General features: G+C 40.8%; 1 protein-coding gene across 1 annotated transcript in view; it reads left to right on the top strand.

Moving 5' to 3' along the window:
* The window catches only part of LOC139380072 (E3 ubiquitin-protein ligase MYCBP2-like), a 275,571-nt gene that overhangs the window by 14,422 nt on the left and 236,329 nt on the right, over positions 1–24,820 (top strand). The window contains exon 3 of the mRNA XM_071122535.1: positions 21,463–21,672. Coding sequence (XP_070978636.1) covers positions 21,463–21,672 — 210 coding nt within the window. The remainder of the gene's footprint in view (positions 1–21,462; positions 21,673–24,820) is intronic.

A 24,820-nucleotide genomic window follows, 5' to 3' on the forward strand; every position in this document is an offset into this window, starting at 1 on the left:
CATTGCAAATCCTACTTGACGGAGCCACGAGTGTTACGCATAGCAGTACAGATTCAATAGCATTTTCAACAAGTTCATATATTTAAATTAATGGCGAATAAATCAGGAAAAGCTAAAACAAAGTCTAGGTATACAGCTTTAACCCAAATTATAGAGGAAATAGATAGACAGCGAGACCGAGTTGCTTTAGGAAGATGAATCTTTCAGTGAAGCTACATTTAAATCACATTTCCACAAAATTGAGTGTTTCTTTTCAAATGATACCAAGAATATGTATATCCTTGCCTCTGGGCCTGAGCTACAGGCAGTTAGATAAGGGTATGTCTTTAGGGGGAAATTGAGAAGAAGGGGGGGTACCCCAAAGAAGTTAAGGCTTCTGGTTCGGTCTGTTACTTTCTGCTTTGTTCAGTGTCCTTGATTCGAAAGTGATCAACTTCTCCACCAGAAGGCACTATATGGGACAAGACTGATCCCAACTTGAGAATTTGGCCCGTGTTGGGTTTTATTTGGCCCCTCAAGTTTTCTGAGCAAAATTTATTTTTATTTTTTTACAATAACTGTGGAAACATCAGCTCCAATTTTGATTTTAGTTTTGGAAAACTGTTCCCAAGTATTCCCACGCATAATACAGAGACGTGATGGTATACAAATGTAATCTCAGCCCAGTCAAAGCACTTCTCTGTGCTGGCACCAGCTTACCCCTGAAGCTAGGACAGCGGAGTACCTGCCCATCTTCCGAAAACATCTGACACCCTACCTCTTCAAGAGTATCTTAAATAATCCCAAAGCAGCACTTACTAAAATGACTGAGATATGTTGGTCCCGCCTAGCTATCTTAAGATGAATGCACTTTAATTTGCTCTGGATAAGAGTCTGCTATATGACTAAAATGCCAATGTAAGTAAGATTTGAAATTATTATGTTTTAGTCAAAATTTTTCTGTTTGGGCTTCTTGCGGTCAATTTTCAGTCTGGAAATGATTTGGAATTATGTTCCGGCCCCCCGAACATATGCTAAAAATAAATATGCTAAAAATAAATATGCTAAAAATAAATATGCTTGATGATCCCTGCCATATTTGTATTTTTGTATTTATTAAGGATCCCCAGTAGCCAAGGCAGCAGCCACTCTTCCTGGGGTCTAGCAACATTAAGGCAGTTATATACAATTACAAATATTACATTACATAACACTTTTCACAACACGTGTGCCCTCAAGCCACTTTTCTAGAACCACATATCTACAATACAAAATCCAAGTGTGTGTAGAGTGCGTATGTCTGTGTAAGGGCTGACCCCAATTAGTCAATAATTGATCATTAGAAAAGTATTTTGTAATTATGTTAGCACAGCTGAACTGTTGTTCTGAATAAAGAAGCAATACAACTGGCCTTTAGACTAGTTGAGTATCTGGAGCATCAGCATTTATGGGTTTGATTACAGGCTCAAAATGGCCAGAAACAAAGGACTTTTTTCTGAAACTCGTCAGTCTATTCTTGTTCTGAGAAACGAAGGATATTCCATGTGAGAAATTGCCAAGAAACTGTAGATCTCGTACAATGCTGTGTCTAACTCCCCACACAGAACAGCGCAAACTGGCTCTAATCAGAATAGAAAGAGGAGTGGGAGGCCCCTGTGCAAAACTGAGAAAAAAGACAAGTACATTAGTGTCTAGTTTGAGAAAGACGCCCCATAAGTCCTCAACTGGCAGCTTCATTAAATAGTATCCGCAAAACACCAGTCTCAACGTCAACAGTGAAGAGGCGACTCCGGGATGCTGGCCTTCTAGGCAGAATTCCTCTGTCCAGTGTCTGTGTTCTTTTGACCATCTTAATTATTTATTTTTATTTGCCTAACTGAGAGATGGGTTTTTCTTTGCAACTCTGCCTAGAAGACCAGCATCTCTGAGCGGTTGTATTTATTGAGTCCGCCAGATCAGAGGCAGTAGGTATGACCAGGGATGTTCTCTTGTTAAGTGTGTGAATTGGACAATTTTTCTGTCTAAATAGTACTTTTGGGTGTCAGGGAAAATGTATGGATCAAAAAGTATTTATTTTGGAATGTAGTGAAGTAGAAGTTGCCAAAAATATCATTAGTAATGTACAGATACACCCCCCCCCCCCCAAATTCTTAACTAGTACTTTAAAGTACTAGAGGTCGAGCGATTATGATTTTTCAACTCTGATACCAATTTTATTGGCGGACAAAAAAAGCTGATTCTAAAAAAATATAAAATAATAAATTTTAAAAAAGCTGATTTTAATTGGCAGATTTGTAAAAATGTTTTGTTTATATTTATTTATATACAGTTGAAGTCGGAAGTTTACATACACTTAGGCTGGAGTCATAACTCGTTTTTCAACCACTACACACATTTGTTGTTCACAAACTATAGTTTTGGCAAGTCGGTTAGGACATCTACTTTGTGCATGACATAATTGTTTACAGACAGATTGTTTAACTTATAATTCACTATCACAATCCCAGTGGGAATTGACTGTGACTTTAAACAGCTTGGAAGCTCCAGAAAATGATGTCATGGCTTTAGAAGCTTCTCATAGGCTAATTGACATCATTCGAGTGGATGTATTTCAAGGCCTACCTTCAAACTCAGTGCCTCTTTGCTTGACATCATGGGAAAATCAAAAGAAATCAGCCAAGACCTCAGAAAAAAATTGTAGACCTACACAAGTCTGGTTCATCCTTGGGAGCAACTTCCAAATGCCTGAAGGTATCATGTTCATCTGTACAAATAATGGTACGCAAGTATAAACACCATGGGACCACGCAGCTGTCATACCGCTCAGGAAGGAGATGCGTTCTGTCTCCTAGAGATGAATGTACTTTGGTGCGAAAAGAGCAAATCAATCCCAGAACAACAGCAAAGAACCTTGTGAAGATGCTGGAGGAAACGGGTACAAAAGTAACTATATCCACAGTAAAACGAGTTCTCATAACCTGAAAGGCCGCTCAGCAAGGAAGAAGCCACTGCTCCAAAACCGCCATAAAACATCCAGACTACAGTTTGCAACTGCACATGGGGACAAAGATCATACTTTTTGGAGAAATGTCCTCTGATGAAACAAAAATAGAGCCGTTTGGCCATAATGACCATCGTTATGTTTGGAGGAAAAAGGGGGATATTTGCAAGCTGAAGGACACCATCCCAACCGTGAAGCACGGGGGTGGCAGCATCATGTTGTGTGGTGCTTTGCTGCAGGTTGGTTCTGGTGCACTTCACAAAATAAATGGCATCATGAGGTAGGAACATTGTGGATATATTGAAGCAACATCTCAAGACATCATTCAGGAAGTTAAAGCTTGTTCGCATATGGGTCTTCCAAATGGACAATGACCCCAAGCATACTTCCAAAGTTGTGGCAAAATGGCTTGAGCACAACATAGTCAAGGTATTGGAGTGGCCATCACAAAGTCCTGACCTCAATCCTATAGAACATTTGTGGGCAGAACTGAGAAAGTGTGTGCGAGCAATGAGGCCTACAAACTTGACTCTCTTACACCAGCTCTGTCGGGTGAATTTTGGCCCATTCCTCCTAAGGCTACCTAAAATGTTTGACCCAAGTTAAACAATTTAAAGGCAATGCTACCAAATACTAATTGAGTGTACGTAAACTTCTGACCCACTGCGAATGTGATGAAAGAAATACATCTGAAATGAATCCCTCTACTGTTATTTTGACATTTCACATTCTTAAAATAAAGTGGTGATCCTAACTGACCTAAGAGAGAGTTTTTACTTGGATTAAATGTCAGGAATTGTGAAAACTGAGTTTAAATGTATTTGGCTAAGGTGTGTATGCATTTCTGACTTCAGCTGTATATTTTTGTAATAATGACAATTACAACATTACTGAATGAACACTTATTTTAACTTAATATAATACACAAATAAAATCTATTTAGTCTCAAAAAAGTGGTTCATTTTGGTTTAAATAATGCAAAAACGCGGTGTTGGAGAAGAAAGTAAAAGTGCAATATGTGCCATGTAAAAAAAGCAAAAAAAACAACAACTAACGTTTAAGTTCCTTGCTCAGAACATGAGAACATGTTAAAAGGAACCACAATTCCATATGAGTTCAATATTCGCAGTTAAGAAGTTTCAGGTTGTAGTTATTATAGGACTATTTCTCTATACTGTTTGTATTTCAGATACCTTTGACTATTGGATGTTCTTATAGGCACTATAGTATTTCCAGCCTAATCTCGGGAGTTGATAGGCTTGAAATCATAAACAGTGCTGTGCTTCAATCATTGTGAAGAGCTGCTGGCAAACGCACGAAAGTGCTGTTTGAATGAATGCTTACGAGCCTACCACCGCTCAGACTGCTCTATCAAATATTCAATCATAGACTTTATTATAATATAATAAACACACAGAAATACGAGGCTTAGGTCATTCATATGGTCAAATCCAGAAACTATAATATCCAAACAAAACATTTAAAAAAACTTGCAGGTTTAAAAAATATACACTTGTGTATTGATTTTAAGAAAGGCATTGATGTTTATGGTTTGGTACATTGGTGCAGCGATGGTGTTTTTTCACGAATGCACGTGTTTAATCATCACCTGTTTGGCGAAGTCGGCTGTGATTCGATGATAAATTAACTGGCACCACATTGATTATATGCAACGCAGGACAAGCTAGTAAAACTAGTTATCATCAAACGTGTAGTTAACTAGTGATTATGATTGTTTTTTATAAGAGAAGTTTAATGCAAGCTAGCAACTTACACAAGCGCAGCAAGGACCAAGGTAACAGGTGGTCAGCCTGCCACAGTCTCCTCGTGGATTGTAATGTAATCGGCTAACAAAAATACAGATTTACCGATTTGTTATGAAAATCGGTATACCTCTAATCATCACAAGCCAGTTGGATGTGCAATGACGGGTCGAAGTGCCTCATCAGGAGTCTTTAGTTTTCATTAATGCTTCCTCACTTTGTTCTGCCCATTTCGTTGCTAAGATCGGAATGAAGCGTCTGTAGTAATTATGTAACCCCAGGAAAGAACCTAGTTTGCTCACGTTCTGAGAAGCTGTGGTTCCAAGATTGCCTTGACTTTGTGGGATTTGACGTTTCAGATGCCGCTGTTAGTCCGTAGTCCTTCAACCACAGTAAGGTCATTTAATTTCCGGATATTGTCCTTCTTCCTTTCCAGTAACGAGGATGTCATCCAGGCAGCATTGTTCTCCTGGCAAACCCATCTTGATCTGGTCCATCGCCGTTTGGATCAGAGCTGGAGCACTTGTGATTTCAAATGTTAGACGTCAGTACCTGAAGAGCCCCTTGTGTGTCATGGGGTTCAGCATCTCCTTTGACTTTTCATCCATGTGCATCTGCAACTTGACTTGGTAGAGGTTGACTTTTGACCCCCAGCTTAGTCTGCAAAAAAGTAGTCGGATACAACTCTGCGGTAAACACCAAGTTAACTGTGACCTTGAAGTTACCACATGTCCTGATTCCACCATCCTTAATTTAACAGTGCATGTCAGAACAAAAACTAAGGCATGAGGTCGAAGGAATTGTCCGTAGATCTCCAAGACAGAATTGTGTCAAGTCATTGATCTGGGGAAGGGTACCTAAATATTTCCGCAGCAAACTCTTCCTAGAGCTGGCCGCCCATCCAACCTGCGCAATTGGGGGAGAAGGGCCTTGGTCAGGGAGGTAACCAAGACCTGATAGTCACACTGACTAGGTAATGAATGTTTTATATTTTATTTCTGCGTTTTTGTGTAGCGCCGGCTACGCTAATTCTTTTGTTTACGTCGCCTTCAGGCATTTTGGGGTGTTGCTATCAGATAATAGCTTCTCATGCTTTCGCCGAAAAGCATTTTAAAAATCTGACTTGTTGGCTAGATTCACAACGAGTGTAGCTTTAATTCAATACCCTACATGTATATTTTAATGAACGTTTGAGTTTTAACGAGTACATTTAGCATTTAGCGTAGTGCATTTGCATTTCCAGGTGCCTACTTGAGATGTCTGCGTCTCAAGTAGGAGCAAGAAGTTAAATAAAAAAAGTATTATTATTTACAAAAATGTCGTTTTGGATATTGTGTAGATTGATTTCTAAAATTATTTAACCATTATTTAATTAGGCATGTCAGTTAAGAACAAGTTCTTATTTATAATGACGGCCTACCAAAAGGCCTACCTCCTTCGGGGGCCTGGGATAACAAAAAATAATAATACAATATAAATATAGGACAAAACACACATATCACAACACTCCATAAAGAGGGACCTAAGACAACAACCTAGCAAGGCAGCGATACAACATGGTACAGACATTATTGGGCACAGTCAACAGCACAAAGGTCAAGATGGTAGAGAGAACAATACATCACACAAAGCAGCCACAACTGTCGGTAAGAATGTCCATGATTGAGTTTTTTAATGGAGATATTGAGAAACTGTCCAGTTTGAGTGTTTGTTGCAGCTCATTCCAGGTGCTAGCTGCAACAAACTGAAAAGAGGAGCGACCCAGGGATGTGTGTGCTTTGGGGACCTTTAACAGAATGTGACTGGCAGAATGGGTGTTGTATGTGGAGTATGAGGGCTGCAGTAGATATCTCAGATGCGGGGGAATGAGGCCTAAGAGGGTTTTATAAATAAGCATCAACAAGTTGGTCTTGTGACGGGTATACATAGATGACCAGTTTACAGAGGAGTATAGAGTGCGGTGATGTGTCCTATAAGGAGCATTGGTGGCAAATCTGATGGACAAATGGTAAAGAACATCTAGCCGCTCGAGAGCACCCTTATCTGTCAATCTATAAATTATGTCTCCGTAATCTAGCACGGGTAGGATGGTCATCTGAATCAGGGTTAGTTTGGCAGCTGGGGTGAAAGAGGAGCGATTTACGATAGAGGAAACCAAGTCCTAGATTAAACTTTAGCCTGCAGCTTTGATATGTGCTGATAGAAGGACAGTGTACCATCTAGCCATACTCCCAAGTACTTGTATGAGGTGACTACCTCAAGCTCTAAACCCTCAGAGGTAGGTCTCACACCTGTGGGGAGAGGGGCGTTCTTCTTACCACATGACATTTGTTTTGGGGGTGTTCAGAACAGGGTTAAGGGAATAGAAAGCTTGTTGCAGAGCATTTAACACAAAATTCGGGTAGGGGCCAGCTTAGTATAAGACTGTATCATCTGCATATAAATGGATGAGAGAGCTTCCTACTGCCTGAGCTATGTTGACGTAAATTGAGAAGAGCGTGGGGCCTAGGATCGAGCCTTGGGTTACTCCCTTGGTGACAGGCAGTGGCTGAGACAGCAGATTTTCTGACTTACTGCATTCTTTGAGAGAGGTAGTTAACAAACCAGGCTAAAGACCCCTCAGAGACACCAACACTCCTTAGCCGGCCCACAAGAATGGAATGTTATACCGTATCAAGTCAATAAAAATAGCAGTACAATATTGCTTAGAATCAAGGGCAATGGTGGCATCATTGAGAACCTTTACGGTTGCAGTGACACATTCATAACCTGAGCGGAAACCAGATTGCATACCTGAGAGAATACTCTAGACATCAAGAAAGCCAGTCAGTTGATTATTGACTAGTGTTTCCAACGCTTTTGATAAACAGGGCAAAACAGTTAGGATCAGTTTGATCTCCCCCTTTTTTAAATAAAGGATGAACTGTGGCTGCCTTCCATGCATTGGGAACCTCCCCAGGAAGGAGAGACAGGCTTGGCAATGATAGGGGCAGCAACCTTAAAGAAGAAAGGGTCTAAACCATCTGACCCAGATGGTTTTTGGGGGTCAAGTTTAAGGAGCTCCTTTTAGCACTACATACTCAGTGACTGCCTGCAGGGAGAAACTTTGTAGCAGGGGGAAAAAGAGGGAGAAGCATCGGGGAAAGTCGTATTAGAAGGGGTGGGAGATGAGGAAATGTTGGACAGGCAGGGAGGCATGGCTGAGTCAAATAGGAATCCTGACTTAATGAAGTGGTGATTTTTAAAGAGCTCAGCCATTGATAAGGTGGGGTGGATGTGGGAAAAGTCCAGGGGTATGAATACTTTCCGAATACACTGTTTATACTCTGAGTGTACAACCATTATGAACAGCTTCCTAATATGAAGCTGCGCTCTCTTTTGCCCTCAGAACAGCCTCAATTCGTCAGGGCATGGACTCTACAAGGTGTCAAGTATTCCTCAAGGATGCTGGCCCATGTTGACTCAAATGCTTCCCACAGTTGTGAAGTTGGCTGGATGTCCTTTAGGTGGTGGTCCATTCTTGATACATGCGGGAAACTGTTGTGTGAAAAACCCACCAGAGCTGCTGTTTTTGATGCAGATCTTGACAGTTGAAAGGCATTTAAATCTAGTCTTGCCCATTCACCCTCTGAATGGCATACATACGCAATCCATGTCTCAATTTGATGAAGTCTTAAGAATCCTTCTTGAACCTGTCTCTTCCACTTCATCTGTACATATTGAAGTGGACTTAACAGGTGACATTAACACAGTTCTATTATAGAATGTTGTGTGTTCTGAATTTGCACGTGCAAGCCAAGCGCTCCTACTATCAGTAGCATTGTCAAAGCTGTACAAGTAAAATCTGCAAACACTGGCCACGAACGATGTTTACACAATACTGCGTTGGTAATAAAGCATTATTTGTTCAACTTCAACTTCTGGGATTGGTAGCTAGTTAGCTTTAGCTTGGTACCAAGCTAGCACCAATACGACCAGTAGAAATTTCAGTCGTTTTCCCTATTCTTAGCAATGATTTAGGAATCCTTATGAGCAAGTATTGTTGTTCGCCTATTGAAATTGAACAGCTAGCCAGCTACTTAACCCTGTTGCCCAAAGCTAACGTTATAAGCAGCCAGCTAGCTTCATCTGGCTAGTGAGGCTCGACCGGACCGGGTTATGTGGCGTGAGCTAGCCACTGTTGGTAAATTTCTTCAACAGTTGATCAAGTCTATATACTTAATCAAACATACATTACTAATGGAAAGGAAACACTCTTTGGTTAAGTATACAAATTCTCCTTTAGTAATACAATTGTAGGCAGACGTTGGTACAGAGTACAGTATATGATCGCTTTCCCCAGGTTCTGCAAAATGTCTAAGACATCCTGTAACTCATATAGCCTCCATAGGCCTCCTTGCATGAGTTTCCCTGGCAATAACATTTTAACAAATCTAGCTTCCCCCTGACAGCAGCAACCATCTTGTCAGCAATTTAAAGCTCAGTGGGTTTGACCGAAACTTGACCTTTCATCACAAGTATAGGGTCATAACAAGGTGAACGAGTCTAAGCATTTTCTGACAGTTTGGCTGTTTACCTCAGGCCTCCGTTAGCCTTGTGTTCTTTATTACATTTTTTATTTCGCCTTTATTTAACCAGGTAGGCCAGTTGAGAAGAAGTTCTCATTTACAACTGTGACCTGGCCAAGATAAAGCAAAGCAGTGCGACAAACAACACAGAGTTACACATGGAATAAACAAATGTACAGTCAGTAACCCAATAGAAAAATCTGTATACATTGTGTCCAAATGAAGTAAGGAGGTAAGGCAATGAATAGGCCAATAGTGGTGAAGTAATTACAATTTAGCAATTTACACTGGAGCGATATATGTGCAGATGAGGATGTGCAAGTAGAAATACTGGTGTGCAAAATGGCAGAAAAACAGATATGGGGATAAGGTAGGTAGTTGGTTGGATGTGCTACTTACAGATGGGCTGTGTACACTTTCAGCGATCGGTAAGCTGCTCTGACAGCTGACGCTTAAAGTTAGAGAGGGTGATCTAAGTCTCCAACTTCATTGAGTTATGCAATTCATTCCAGTCATTGGCAGCAGAGAACTGGAAGGATAGGTGGCCAAAGATGTGTTGGCTTTGGGGATGACCAGTGAAATATACCTGCTGGAGCGTGTGCTGCGAGTGGGTGTTGCTATGGTGACCAGTGAGCTGAGATAAGGTGGAGCCTTACCTAGCAAAGACTTATAGATGACCTGGAGCCAGTGGGTTTAGCAACGAATATATTGCGAGGACCAGCCAACGGGTCGCAGTGGTGGGTAGTATATTGGGCTTTGGTGACAAAATGGATGGCACTGTGATAGACTGCATCCAATTAGCTGAGTATAGTGTTGGAGGCTATTTTGGAAATGACATTACCGAAGTCTAGGATCGATAGGCTAGTCAGTTTTATGAGGTTAAGTTTGGCAGCATGAGTGAAGGATGCTTAGTTGCGAAATAGGAAGCCGATTCTAGATTTAACTTTGGATTGGAGATGCTTAATGTGAGTCTGGAAGGAGAGTTTACAGTCTAGCCAGACACCTAGGTATTTGTAGTTGTCCACATATTCTAAGTTAGAGCCGTCCAGAGAAGTGATGCTAGTCGGGCAGGTGGGTGCGGGCAGCGATCGGTTGAAGAGCATGCATTTGGTTTTACTAGCATTTAAGAGCATTGTTGTATGGTGTTGAAGCTCGTTTAGAGGTTTGTTAACACAGTGTCCAAAGAAGGGCCAGATGTATACAGAATGGTGTCGTCTGCGTCGAGGTGGTTCAAAGAAAGTTCTTAGAAAACCAGTCGTATTCTCAGAACCTCAGATAGCCAGGTGGGGCCCAGACAGGAGGAGTCTGAACGTTCTGCCTTCTGAGAGTGTCTGAAGGGCACAACACTCAAAGCAGATGTTACCACACACACAGAGAGGTCTCCTAAAGAAGAGACCTTAGTTTATCATAACACAATTTATTAACCCATTAAAAGGTATGAGGCCTTGGTTTAACCCCTTCACCATCGTAAGGACTAGACACTATAGAGGAATTTACGATTTGCCTTCAAATTAAAATGACCTCTTTGAAAGTGATGCAGAAGGTTACAATTGGTGACATCATGCCATATATAGACTAGATAATGTGAAGCAATGAAATGGGGTAGCAGTCTACTCGGTGACACCCACAGAACACAACTGTGAAGTGTTTTCGCAAATATTAGCTTTGTAGCTCTTATCGAGGGACTGTGTGAAATAACCTCCAGTAAGCCTATTGTTAGAGGTCGACCGATTATGATTTTTTTTTCAACACCGATACCGATTTATTGGAGGACCAAAAAAGCCGATACCGATTAATCAGCGATTATTTATTTATTTATTTATTTATTTATTTGTAATAATGACAATTACAACAATACTGAATTAACACTTATTTTAACTTAATATAATACATAAATAAAATCAATTTAGCCTCAAGTAAATAATGAAACATGTTCAATTTGGTTTAAATAATGCAAAAACAAAGTGTCGGAGAAAAGTAAAAGTGCAATATGTGCTATGAAAGAAAGCTTCAGAAACGTTTCAGTTCCTTGCTCAGAACATGAGAACATATGAAAGCTGGTGGTTCCTTTTAACATGAGTCTTCAATATTCCCAGGTAAGAAGTTTTAGGTTGTAGTTATTTTAGGAATTATAGCACTACTACTCTCTATACCATTTGTATTTCATTAACCTTTGCCTATTGGATGTTCTTATAGTTACTTTAGTATTGCCAGTGTAACAGTATAGCTTCCGTCCCTCACCTCGCTCCTCCCTGGGCTCGAACCAGCAACACAACGACAACAGCCACCATCGAAGCAGCGTTACCCATGCAGAGCAAGGGGACCAACTACTAGAAGGCTCAGAGCGAGTGACGTTTGAAACTCTATTAGCGCGCGCTAACTAGCTAGCTATTTCACTTCGGTTACACCAGTTGATAGGCTTGAAGTCATAAACAGAGCAATGCTTGACGCACAACGAAGAGCTGCTGGCAAAACGCATGAAAGTGCTGTTTGAATGAATGTTTACACACCTGTTTCTGCCTACCACCGCTCAGTCATACTTGTATGCTTGTATGCTCAGTGAGAAAATATGCAACGCAGGACACGCTAGATAATATCTAGTAATATCATCAACCATGTGTAGTTAACTAGTGATTATGATAGTTTTTTATAAGGTAAGTTTAATGCTAGCTAGCAAATTACCTTGGCTTACTGCATTCACGTAACAGGCAGTCTCCGTGTGGAGTGCAACGAGAGAGAGGCAGGTCCTTATTGCACTGGACTAGTTTACTGTAAGGTTGCAAGATTGGATCCCCGAGCTGACAAGGTGAAAATCTGCCCCTGAACGAGGCAGTTAACCCACCATTCCTAGGCCGTCATAGAAAATAAGAATGTGTTCTTAACCCAACTGCTGAGACTCTAGCAGCTAGTTCCTTGGACACATTGGCTTCTATGGCCTTGACTTAAAGCAAAGTAAATAGTCTCTCTTGTGTAGCTTCACTCCCTAGCCCACGTACTAGTCTGTCTCTCTAATGGTGTCATTTAGAACAGAGATTCTAAACTGGGAGGTTTTGAAACATACTCCAGGCTGAACTTTACTAAAGCCAGGTAGAAAGTGTGTTGAAATTTATAATGAGCCTATAATTTTATCCCAAATGTTTTAGATAATTTTGTATTTTGAATACAGAGCTAATTTAGCATCGCTATTTAGAGGATTTGGTTGATTTTGTGGTCTCAAACCAGTGTGTTTACTTACATTCTTCAAGGATATTGGAAACACTTTTTAATGAACCTTTTTATTTTGATAGCTTGGTCTTAGCATTGACTCCCTATCTTCCAGATGAGCCATGTTTAGCAAAAAATGAAGACATGTATTATTGACAATGTATCGTTCCATGTCTTGTCAGCAAGCCATGACGCCCACCATCTCAGATGGTTCTGAAATTGTTTCTGTAGATAGAAATGGATAAAATTAGCATTCCTGCAACATTATTTTGTTGAAATGTAACTTGGTCTCGAAGAAATTAAGCTAATTGATTGTGATCATTTGTAGGATTCGTGACCTCTGAAGCAGAAAAGTTTGGTGTCTGCATGCATCAGGACGCTTCTGTGTTTTATACTTTAAAAAGAAAAGCTTGCTGCTATAAGTTTTTTATATTTCTGAGACACCTATACATTTTATACTTTTAAAACCTTTGTTTTAACCATTTGTTTTTGGGACCACGGTGTCATGACGTTGCCCTCTTTGGGTATAGCAAGCCCCATCCTCTTCTCCCTGCCTCCCCCTTGCCTCCTTCAACTAGGCTGCTGTGGACAGAGAGAGGTCGTAAATTCCTGAGAAGACCCTGCCACATGTCCCCATAGTACAAGAGGCATAGTACATTTTCATAGAGCACAAAGGAATTTCTTCCACCTCACAGAACTTGAGGTACGAACAAGTTTCATGTTCCGGAGAAAGTATAAAAGATTGGTGAAGAATCCAGCTACGAACTGGTCCGTTTGTCACAACTTGGGAAGCTCAAGAGAGACGGTGTGGCCACATTACCATAACGCTGTTTATATAATAGGCTCAGATATAATTGTGGTATAAGATGAATGAGTGAGTATGATACTGTTTGTAAAATTGTGTAATGTGATTTTGGACTGTTTAATGAAGGAAACTCCAATTCCCTTTTGAGTTGAACTAAATCAGAGGACCGCCCCTGAGCGCAGTTAGGGTCAGGCATCCTGGGACAGCCCCTTTTCTGCAATTCCGAATAAAACCCAACTTTGAGAAATTATCACCAGACCATGTTTTTCTCCATTAGGAGAGGACAAAGGTTGTAGACCATTGCTGAATCTTTTAACCATACCACGTGGTTAAACCCTTAGACTATCGATACCGACAGAATAAGAACAAGTCTTTGATATTAATTACTAGTCTGCAGCTAGGAATTCGGTATCATTGAACGCGAAGAACAACAACCGCCGAAACATCCATTCTATAACAAAACAAATGTCACTCTGAACTATCCCCTCTAACCACAACCGAGGGAGAGAGACGGACAATTCTACAAAAGAAACAAACTTTTCACCAGCGATCAAGACGACATACTGAGCGTAAATATATATATATATATATATATTGATTGCAATTGTTCCCGAATGAGTGAGCGTTCATGTGTAAAGGATTAGCATTTCAATTGTTATAATTATTAACTCTGTAGTGACTTCTTAGTTGACCCCCACTTCCCCTTTTGTCTAACAAGCTGCCTTGCCGGTTTAGCCCACTAGGGCACATTCCACTCATTTCTTGTAACCACATTTACCTTGTTTGTTTGTTTGTTTGTTTATGCAACTTACTTAGTTAGTAATAAATAAATGATTTAAGACAATTGATGTATGGATGACTCATAGTGAAGACTGGGTTCGTGCAGATAACCAACAATTTACGTTTGGAATGAGACTAACGTGAGGTGAAGTAAATAATTAATTAATTCGAAGACTAATTGATCAGATAAAATATCAGAAAAGTTGTTTTAGGAAATTATAACTTTGTAATCTGAATATTTTTCCTTGGTGCCCCGACTTCCTAGTTAATTACAGTCACATGATTAATCAGTTGATTGCTTAATAGTAATTACAGAGAATCTTTGATTAAAAACTATAAGTCTTCAATTCAAGGATAGTAAAGACATGACAACTGCATTGGTGCTGCTTTTTAACACTGTGTTTGGATGGATTTTTGCTGTCTCCTGGAGCTAGCATTAGCAGGCTAGCTTCGACTATCTAGGTTACCTGGCTGTAACGGGCAAAGCTTGTCTCACGTTGCGGTTGCCTCTTGTAGCCGGGACAGCAGTTTCTTACCTCAGAATAAGCATGTCACTGTTCTGTTTTGGAGTCAGATCTGGAGATGGACAGCAAAGTCATTAAATGTGAGACCTTTGACATGTTCATTGTAGTCGAAGAGGAACTGATGTGTACATATATCCATCTGATAAAGCTACTAGAGGAGAATAGGGTGCTGAGAGTCTTGCTCTGGTTAAGGAGACTTCAAGACTGCGTGCTGTTTTTGATGCAACAATTCTAAATGACCGAGGGGGAAATCCAGGATGCTCTGTCAGTGGTTTTCAACCAGGGGTACTAGGAACCCTGGGTGTACTTGGCCTATTCGTATGGGGTACTTAAACTCGTGAGACTATAGGCTTACTGGTAAAATGCACATGAGGGGGGTACTTCAGTTTTATTTATTTATTTAACCTTTACTTAACTAGGCGGTAGTTGGTGGTACAGTAATCAAAAAAGGTTCTGAACCACTGGTCTATGAGACTTGGCTCATCTGCAGTAGCTACTGAGGATACTACTTTGGACCACTTTCCCGTACTAACACATCCCACTGCGTTTTGCTGTACTCCATTGGAAGCAAACTGGAATCCAGTTAGAAATTGCAGAGGAGGATTATTCCGACGCAGCTTCCCTCTCGTCCAGACCTGCGGCTCTCTTAACCATTTTCAGGTATGAGCCCCATGACTTCACCTGGGCCATGTGAGGATTCACTTAATCCCTTACTGCAGCTCTCTGCCCCACTTGTTGCAGAACTGTTGACCTAGAATACCAGTCAAAAGTTTAGACACCTAGTCATTCCAGGCTTTTTCTTTATTTTTACTATTTTCTACATTTGTAGAATAATAGTGAAGACCTCAACTATGAAATGACACATGGAATCATGTAGTAAACAAAAAAAGTGTTAAACAAATCAAAATATATTTGAAATTCTTTAAAGTAGCCACCCTTTGCCTTGATGACCGCTTTGCACACTCTTGGCATGTTCTCAACCAACTTCACCTGGAATGCTTTTCCAACAGTCTTGAAGGAGTTCCCAAATATGCTGAGCACATGTTGGCTGCATTTCCTTCACTCTGCAGTTCAACTCATCACAAAGCATCTCAATTGGGATATCGGGTGATTATGGAGGCCAGGTCATTTGATGCAGCACTCCATCACTTTCCTTCTTGGTCAAATAGCCCTTACACAGCCTATAGGCATTGGGTCATTGTCCTGTTGAAAAACAAATGATAGTCCCACTAAGTGCAAACCAGATGGGATGGCGTATCGCTGCCCAATACTGTGGTAGCCATGCTGGTTAAGTGTGCCTTGAATTCTAAATATATCACAGACATTAACACCAGCTGTAGCACCATCACACCACCACCTCCATGCTTCACGGTGGGAACCACACATGCAGAGATCATCCATTCACCTACTCTGTGTCTCACAAAGACACAATGGTTGGAACCAAAAATCTCAAATTTGGACTCATCAGACCGAAGGACAGATTTCCACTGGTCTAATGTCCGTTGTTTGTGTTCTTGGTCCAAGCAAGTCTCTTCTTATTGATGTCCTTTCATTGCTGCCATGCTATGTTGATGTCTTATGTCTCTCTTTATGTAGTGTTGTGGTGTCTATCTTGTCGTGATGTGTGTTTGTGTGTTGTCCTATATTTCTATTTAATTTTTAATCCCAGCCCACATACATGCAGGAGACCTTTTGCCTTCAGGTAGGCCGTCATTGTAAATAAGAATTTGTTCTTAAACTGACTTGCCTAGTTGAATAAAAAGTGGTGGTTTCTTTGCAGCAATTCAACCATGAAGGCCTGATTCACGCTGTCTCTGAACAGTTCGTGTTGAGATGTCTTACTTAAAATCTGTCAAGCATTTATTTGGGCTGCAATTTTCAAGGCTGGTAACTTATCCTCTCCAGCAAGGTAACTTCCTTTCATTTGGCGGTGCTCATGAGAGCCAGTTTCATCAGAGCGCTTGATGTTTTTTGCGACTGCACTTGAAGTCACTTTCAAAGTTCTAGAAATGTTCCGAAATGACTAACCTTCATGTCTTAAAGTAATGATGGATTGTCGTTTCGTTTTGATTATTTGAGCTGTTCTTGCCATAATATGGGCTTGGTCTTTTACCAAGTGGGGCTATCTTCTGTATACCACACATACTTTTTAACAACACAGCTGATTGGCTCAAACGGATTAAGAAGGAAATAAATTCCACTATTTGACAAGGCACACCTGTTAATTGAAATGCATTCCAGGTGACCTCATGAAGCTGGTTGAGAGAATGTCAAGAGTGTGCAAAGCTGTCATCAATGTAAAGGGTGGCTACTTTGAAGAATCTCATATTTTTGTTGGTATTACATGATTCCATATGTGTTATTCCAGAGTTTTGACGTCTTCACTATTATTCTACAATGTAGAAAATAGTAAAAATAAATAAAAGCCTGGAATGACTAGGTGTGTCCAAACTTGACTGGTACTGTATATCTTTAATGTTACAATTGTTTCTGGTGTTATCCCCAATATCTGGAAAGCGGCACCTGTCTTCCCCCTACATAAAGGACAAGATCCTTCTGATTTAGATACTAGTGTCCAATCTCCAAATGATCTTGCCTTTCCAAAGTTTTAGAATCCTTGGCCAACTCTCAGCGAATAACTTATTTAACTTCTCTCACACTTCTTAATGTGCACCAATCCGGTTTTAGAACGGCTATGCTTGTTTTAGATGTTAAATTGATTTGGATAATAATAATCATTGTGCTTTCCAAGGCCTTTGAAACTGTTGACAATCATGCACTCATTCAAAGGTTTGAGAATTATCTGTCAGAACAGTGTGATTTCTGATGGTGTTTAGTCTAGATTCCTCAATATTATGGGTGGGTATTGGAACCTGTTCTCTTGACTATTTTTATAAATAATATTGGGCTATCTGTTAACTTTTAATTGTTCATTTGTATGCAGACAATACTGTTATGTATGCCATTGCCCCAGGTGTTGTTAGAGCTGCAATCTTACTTTGTTGCCTTACAAAATGCCCTGGTTGGTTTAAAACCTGTACTTAATGTTGGCAAAACAAAATACATGTTCTCCAATTCTCGTGTGTTTTTCAGATGGATTAGATATTTATTCATTGATTGGGTTCCCTTCTATAAATATCTGGACTTTTGGATTGACAAGGATTTAATGTTTAAAAAGACATACTGATGAGCTAGTTAAAAAGCTAAGATTTAAAGTGGCCTTTTTGTAAAATAGAGCATTGGGGAATGTCCTGCCCCCCCACTGCGTGTGCCTTGTCTATTTCTATGGCCACAAGCACTGTTCATGACACAAACCGTTCACACCCCTCTTGGTGGAGAGTTTTGCATGTTTAAGCTTATTTTCTGCAATTCTACACATTTTGTCATGGGGTGCAAAGTAAATGTTGCAGTTTTAAAGCAGATGTTCCTGCAATTCTCTATACATTTTGCTATGTCTAATGTGTGTTCATGTGATATTTGAGTGACCAAAAAATGACAACATCTATGGGCTAAAAAATCTAAATAAAAAAAGCTTAGCTGACCTGGGCTAGTTGATTATATGCATTGACTAACATGACAAGAGGAACTGATGATGCACTACCCAATTTTGAAATTGCACCTTGTGCATTCTGTTATTACAACTTTCAAGTTTCTTAAAAAAAATTGTGGAATTGTGGACCCATATGTGCCCCACGCTAGGGGGGGGACACCCCACAGTTTGGGAACCACTAATGTGGAGCACGTCACTATTCCCTTTTTGGGGAAGTACAGAAGCTTCCGACCTACCTAACTTTGTTGTTGAGGTATAAAGACATGAGTTACCAGTCACAGGGTTGGTTAACTCTTGAGGTTCGTCGGGTCTCCACCGAATTTGGCAATCCGCTTTTGTTTTAATGCACCTCACTGCTGGATACATTTTCAGAACTCATTACAATTAGATGTTCTGGTGCCACTTGTGCAGTTTAGGGTGTTCATTGAGGACCTAGTGGCTGAGGACTATAACGTTTTTTCATACGTTTGTGTTTTCTATTGATTGCTGTTTTGTTTGTTGTATTGATTGTTGTGTTTAGGGCACCCTTGGGAATGAGACCATGGTCTTAGTGGGTTTTCCCAGAATAAATAATCTAATAATAATAGTTATATAGATGCACAGTGTACGAAACATTAACTTTCTCATATTGAGTTGCCCTCAGAACAACCTCAATTAATTGGGGATGAACTATAGTACAGTCAAGTGTAAATAGTTTAGTAGAGTACAGTAAATTGCACTGTACTCTAATCTCTTGTACTGTAATGTACATGGGATGGTGTCAGTAAGAGCCAGGAGTGGTGACATTAACTGGAGAGAGGGGTTGTCCAGACTGTTTTAACACTCTTGCTTTGACAACCATGCAACAGAATGAGAAATAAATCAGTTATGAGCTGAACATAACAGTATGCCAGTGCACGGGAGTACAGTAACAGGTGACTCAACTGTAGTTTGACTACTATGAATTTCCATTGTTGCCAATTCAGTTGCAGTCATTCGGTTACTGATTTGGTAACGTTGTGTTTTAATCACTTAAATTATAAACCCAAGTTGTCATCATTAAAAACAGGAATTGTTAAGTCAACCTTCAGTTGTTAGTTCTGTGAACTTTCATTTTTCTCCCTCTTGAGGGAGAGAAATTAGAAAATATCTTAACTTCACTAGGGTAGGGGGCAGCATTCAGAATTTTGGATGAAAAGCGTGAAGCTAGGATATGCATATAATGGATAGAAGACACTCTGAAGTTTCCAAAACTGTTAAAATAATGTCTGTGAGTATAACAGAACTGATATGGCAGGCGAAAACCTGAGGAAAATCCAACCAGGAAGTACTATTTTTTTGAAAGGCTGTTTTTCCATTGAAAGCCTATCCACCAAACAAAGACTTAGGACCCAGTTCACAATCTCTATGGCTTCCTCTACATGTGGCCAGTCTTTAGGCATTGTTTCAGGCGTTTACTCTGAAAATGAGGGAGATACAGCACTTTCAATGATTGGACAGTGGAAATTTCCAGACATGAGTCCTGTGTATGATCGGGAACGCTCCTTTCTTGTTTCTGCTTTTTTTTCTTTACCCCCCTTTCTCCCCAACACAACCCAACCAAGCCGCACTGCTTCTTAACACAGCGCGCATTCAACCCGGAAGCCAGCCGCACCAATGTGTCGGAGGAAACACAGTGCACCTGGCGACCTTGGTTAGCGTGCACTGCGCCCGGCCCGCCACAGGAGTCGCTGGTGCGTGATGAGACAAGGATATACCTATCGGCCAAACCCTCCCTAACCCGGACGACGCTAGGCCAATTGTGCGTCGCCCCACGGACCCTCCCGGTCGCGGCCGGCTGCGACAGAACCTGGGCGCGAACCCAGAGTCTCTGGTGGCACAGCTAGCGCTGCGATGCAGTGCCCTAGCCCACTGCGCCACCCGGGAGGCAGTTTCTCCTTTTCTATTGACAAAGCTTTTGTCCGTCTGAAATATTATTGATTATTTATGACAAAACAACCTGATTGATTTTAAACATCGTTTGACATGTTTCTACTAACTTTTATTGTACTTTTTAAAAACTTTTCATCTTGATGTTGAGCGCGCATTGTGCCTTTGGACAAAACTGACATTTGTTTTCTAACATGGAGACCTGGGAGTGCCACCAGATGAAGATCATCAAAGGTAAGTGATTCATTTTAACGCTATTTCTGACTTTTGTGACACCTCTCCTTGGTTGAAAATGGCTGTATGGTTTTCTGTGATTAGGCGCTGACCTAACATGCGTGGTGTGCTTTCCCCTTAAAGCCATTTGAAATCTGACAGAGGTTGCATTAAGGAGAAGGTTTTCTTTAATCGTATGTTAAACACTTGTTTCTTTCATCAATGTTTATGATGAGTATTTCTGTAATTTGATGTGGCACTGCATTTTCACCGGATGTTTGTTTGAGACAATGATTACTGTACATAACGCACCAAATTCAACTGAGGTTTTTGGACATAAAGATGAACTTTATTGAACAAAACACATATTTATTGTGTAACATGAAGTCCTGTGAGTACCATCTGATGAAGACCATCAAAGGTTAGTGATTAATTTTATCGCTATTTCTGACTTTTGTGACACCTCTCCTTGGCTGGAAAATGGCTGTATGGTTTTCAATGACTAGGCGCTGACCTAACATAATCGCATGGTGTGCTTTCTCCGTAAAGCCTTTTTGAAATCGGACACTGGTTGAATTTACAAGAGGTTTATCTTTAAAATGGTGTATAATACTTGTTTGTTTGAGGAATTTTAATTATGGGATTTCTGTTTTGAATTTGGCGCCCTGCAATTTCACTGTCTGTTGTCGAGGTGGGACGCTACCGTCCCACTTATACCAGAGAGTTTAAAAGATGTGGGTTTTTGGTAACAAAATTATAAGACCTTAGGCAATATTTCTTAAACTTAGAGAAGGCAAATAAGTTCTGCAAAACTAAATATATTAGTTGGCAGGGGTCTTTACTTCAACATTGCTGTGTTGATGTATTTCTAGTACCTTTAAGACTTTTTCTGCTAGATGTTTTCTAAGACACCTTTTCCTTCTATTTGACCACAATTTTTTGGGGGGGATAGAAAATGGTTATGCCTTCATTAAAAAAAACTCTTAGCTTTTATTTGACTCCACATTTGAAGTGCTCATGGGGGCATTTCCAGGTAAAAATCCCCAACTTCTTTTTTTTTAATGATGGCTTAAGGGCCAACCCGCCTCCATTGTGACTGCTGAGAAAAAATCGTAGTAAGTTTATTTGCGAGTCATGGCTGTATTTTTCACACTCTCTCTTCCACAGACAAAGAACCTTGATGGGGTCTTCTGCATGCCGGAAATCAAGCTGCATAGCAACCCATCGGCATTCAACGTGTACTGCAACGTGCGCCACTGCGTGCTGGAATGGCAGCAGCGGGAGGCATCCCTGGCCCTGGCCTCCAGGAGCTCTGTGCAGAGCGGCGACTCGGACAGCGAGGAGGAGTTCCGTGAGCCTGCCATCAAGCTTCCCAAGGTAACCAATCCCATCTGTTATGTTACTTCAAAAGCAGAGTGATGGTGGAAAGGTAGAAATAGAATATGACAGACATGTTGCTTTATGTGTTTTTTGATACCAGGTTTGCTGTTCAATTGCGCTATATAAGATGGAAGGGAGTTCCATGCACTCATGGCTCTGTATAATACTGTATGTTTTCTTGAATTTGTTCTGGACCTTGGGACTGGGAATAGACCCCTGGTGGCATGTCTGGTGGGGTAAGTGTGTGTGCCAGTGCTGTGTGTAAGTTGACTATGCAAACTATTTTGAATATCTACCACATTAATGTGTCTTTATAAAATCAAGAAGTGACGCAATCAGTCTTTCCTCCACTCTTATCCAAGAGAGACTGGCATTAATATTAGCCCAATGAAGAGTAAGACTTGCTACTCGATTCTGGGCCAGCTGCAGCTTAACTAGTTATTTCTTTGCAACAATTGACCATATTACTAGACAATAATCAAGATAAGGTAAAACTAGAGCCTGCAGGACTTGCTTTGTGGCGTGTGGTGTCAAAAAAATCTCCCCATCTTTACAACCCTTGAATCTACAGTGGGGAGAACAAGTATTTGATACACTGCTGATTTTGCAGGTTTTCCTACTTACAAAGCATGTAGAGGTCTGTAATCTAAAAAAAAATCCAGAAAATCACATTGTATGATTTTAAGTAATTCATTTGCATTTTATTGCATGACATAAGTATTTAAACTCGTTACCTGTATAAAAGACACCTGTCCACACACTCAATCAAACAGACTCCAACCTCTCCACAATGGCCAAGACCAGAGAGCTGTGTAAGGACATCAGGGTTAAATTGTAGACATGCACAGGGCTGGGATGGGCTACAGGACAATAGGCAAGCAGCTTGGTGAGAAGGCAACAACTGTTGGCGCAATTATTAGAAAATGGAAGAAGTTCAAGATGGCGGTCAATCACCCTCGGTCTGGGGCTCCATGCAAGTTCTCACCTCGTGGGGCATCAATGATCATGAGGAAGGTGAGGGATCAGCCCAGAACTACACGACAGTACCTGGTCAATGACCTGAAGAGAGCTGGGACTACAGTCTCAAAGAAAACCATTAGTACACTATGCCATCATGGATTAAAATCCTGCAGCGCACGCAAGGTCCCCCTGCTCAAGCCAGCGCATGTCCAGGCCCGTCTGAAGTTTGCCAATGACCATCTGGATGATCCAGAGGAGGAATGGGAGAAGGTCATGTGGTCTGATGAGACAAAAATATGTTGTTTTTTTTTTGGTCTAAACGCCACTCGCCGTGTTTGGAGGAAGAAGTATGAGTACAACCCGAAGAACACCATCCCAACCGTAAAGCATGGAGGTGGAAACATCATTCTTTGGGGATGCTTTTCTGCAAAGGGGACAGGACGACTGCACCGTATTGAGGGGAGGATGGGTGGGGCCATGTATCGCAAGATCTTGGCCAACCATCTCCTTCCCTCAGTAAGAGCATTGAAGATGGGTCGTGGCTGGGTCTTCCAGCATGACAACGACCCGAAACACACAGCCAGGGCAACCAAGGAGTGGCTCCTGTAGTGGAAATTTTCTGTATTTACCAAATCATGAGAGCAAACCACACACAAGTCAGAGTTATCATAAAGTCCTTTAATTATATGAGCTCCATCACAACCCTGTGACTCTCAGATTAATTCAGTGTCTATAAATTAATTATCTGAGAGTGCTTACAAAACAGTTCTTAGTATCATTTATAGCCAAGACACACCCATCTCAACTCACATGACGAATAACAGATCTTAGGAACATTACAAAGGAAGACTTTACTTGAGAGAGAAGTATCCCATAGCCAGACAGCATTGGCTATAAATTATCGTTCAGCTTTGTCTCCTAAACTATGTTATCGCGCTCTTGTTACCACTCAGGACCAAAAACAAAACCTCATCAACAGGCATATATCAAATACACCCCTCCTGGACAAGATCACAGAGACACAGTGACTGGCACACAGACATTGTGGAGCCAAGATATAATTGGTTCCCCCTCAGTCACCCCTTCACATGGTTTAAAAGATATGTTTACATATGAAGATAAGCTTGACCTCTCCCCTCTCTGCGGCCCAAGTAACTGAACCCAGGACAGAGAAAGGATAACTGCAAATGGCCACCACTATAGTACAACAAGATACATTCTAAATGAGAAGTAACTCACAAGCATATAATGAAAATAAAACATCTTATCTATGTTACCCAACTATTCTGATTAATCTCAAGCATCTCATGGTCCTGGAGTGGCCTAGCCAGTCTCCAAACCTGAACCCAATAGAAAATGTGTTTGGAGGGAGCTGAAAGTCCGTATTGCCCAGCGACAGCCCTGGAACCTGAAGGATCTGGAGAAGGTCTGTATGGAGGAGTGGGCCAAAATCCCTGCTGCAGTGTGTGCAAACCTGGTCAAGAACTACAGGAAGCGTATGATCTCTGTAATTGCAATCAAAGGTTTCTGTACCAAATATTATGTACTGCTTTTCTGATGTATCAAATACTTATGTCATGCAATAAAATGCAAATGAATTACTTAAAAATCATACGTGATTTTCTGGATTTTTGTTTTAGATTCTGTCTCTCACAGTTGAAGTGTACCTATGATAAAAATTACAGACCTCTACATGCTTTGTAAGTAGGAAAATCAGCAGTGTATCAAATACTTGTTCTCCCCACTGTATGTTTTGACTGTGACAGTTCACAATCTAAAGTAACGCCAAGTAATTGAGTCTCCTCAACTTGTTCAACAGCCACACCATTCATTACCAGATTCAGCAGATGTCTAGAACTTAGGGAATGATTTGTACCAAATACAATGCTCTTAGTTTTAGAGATGTTCAGGACCAGTTTATTACTGGCCACCAATTCCAAACCAGACTGCAACTCTTTGTTATTGGTTTTAGTGACTTCATTAGCTGTGGTTGCTGATGCGTATATGGTCGTATCACCAGCATACATGGACACACATGCTTTGCTTAATGCCAGTGGCAGGTCATTGGTAAAAATAGAAAAGAGTAGAGTGCCTAGAGAGCTGTCCTGCGGTACACCACACTTTACATGTTTGACATTAGAGACGCTTCCATTAAAGATAACCCTTTGCGTTCTATTAGATGGGT

Source organism: Oncorhynchus clarkii, chromosome 22 (assembly GCF_045791955.1).
Source record: "Oncorhynchus clarkii lewisi isolate Uvic-CL-2024 chromosome 22, UVic_Ocla_1.0, whole genome shotgun sequence".
NCBI classification, from domain to species: Eukaryota; Metazoa; Chordata; class Actinopteri; order Salmoniformes; family Salmonidae; genus Oncorhynchus; species Oncorhynchus clarkii.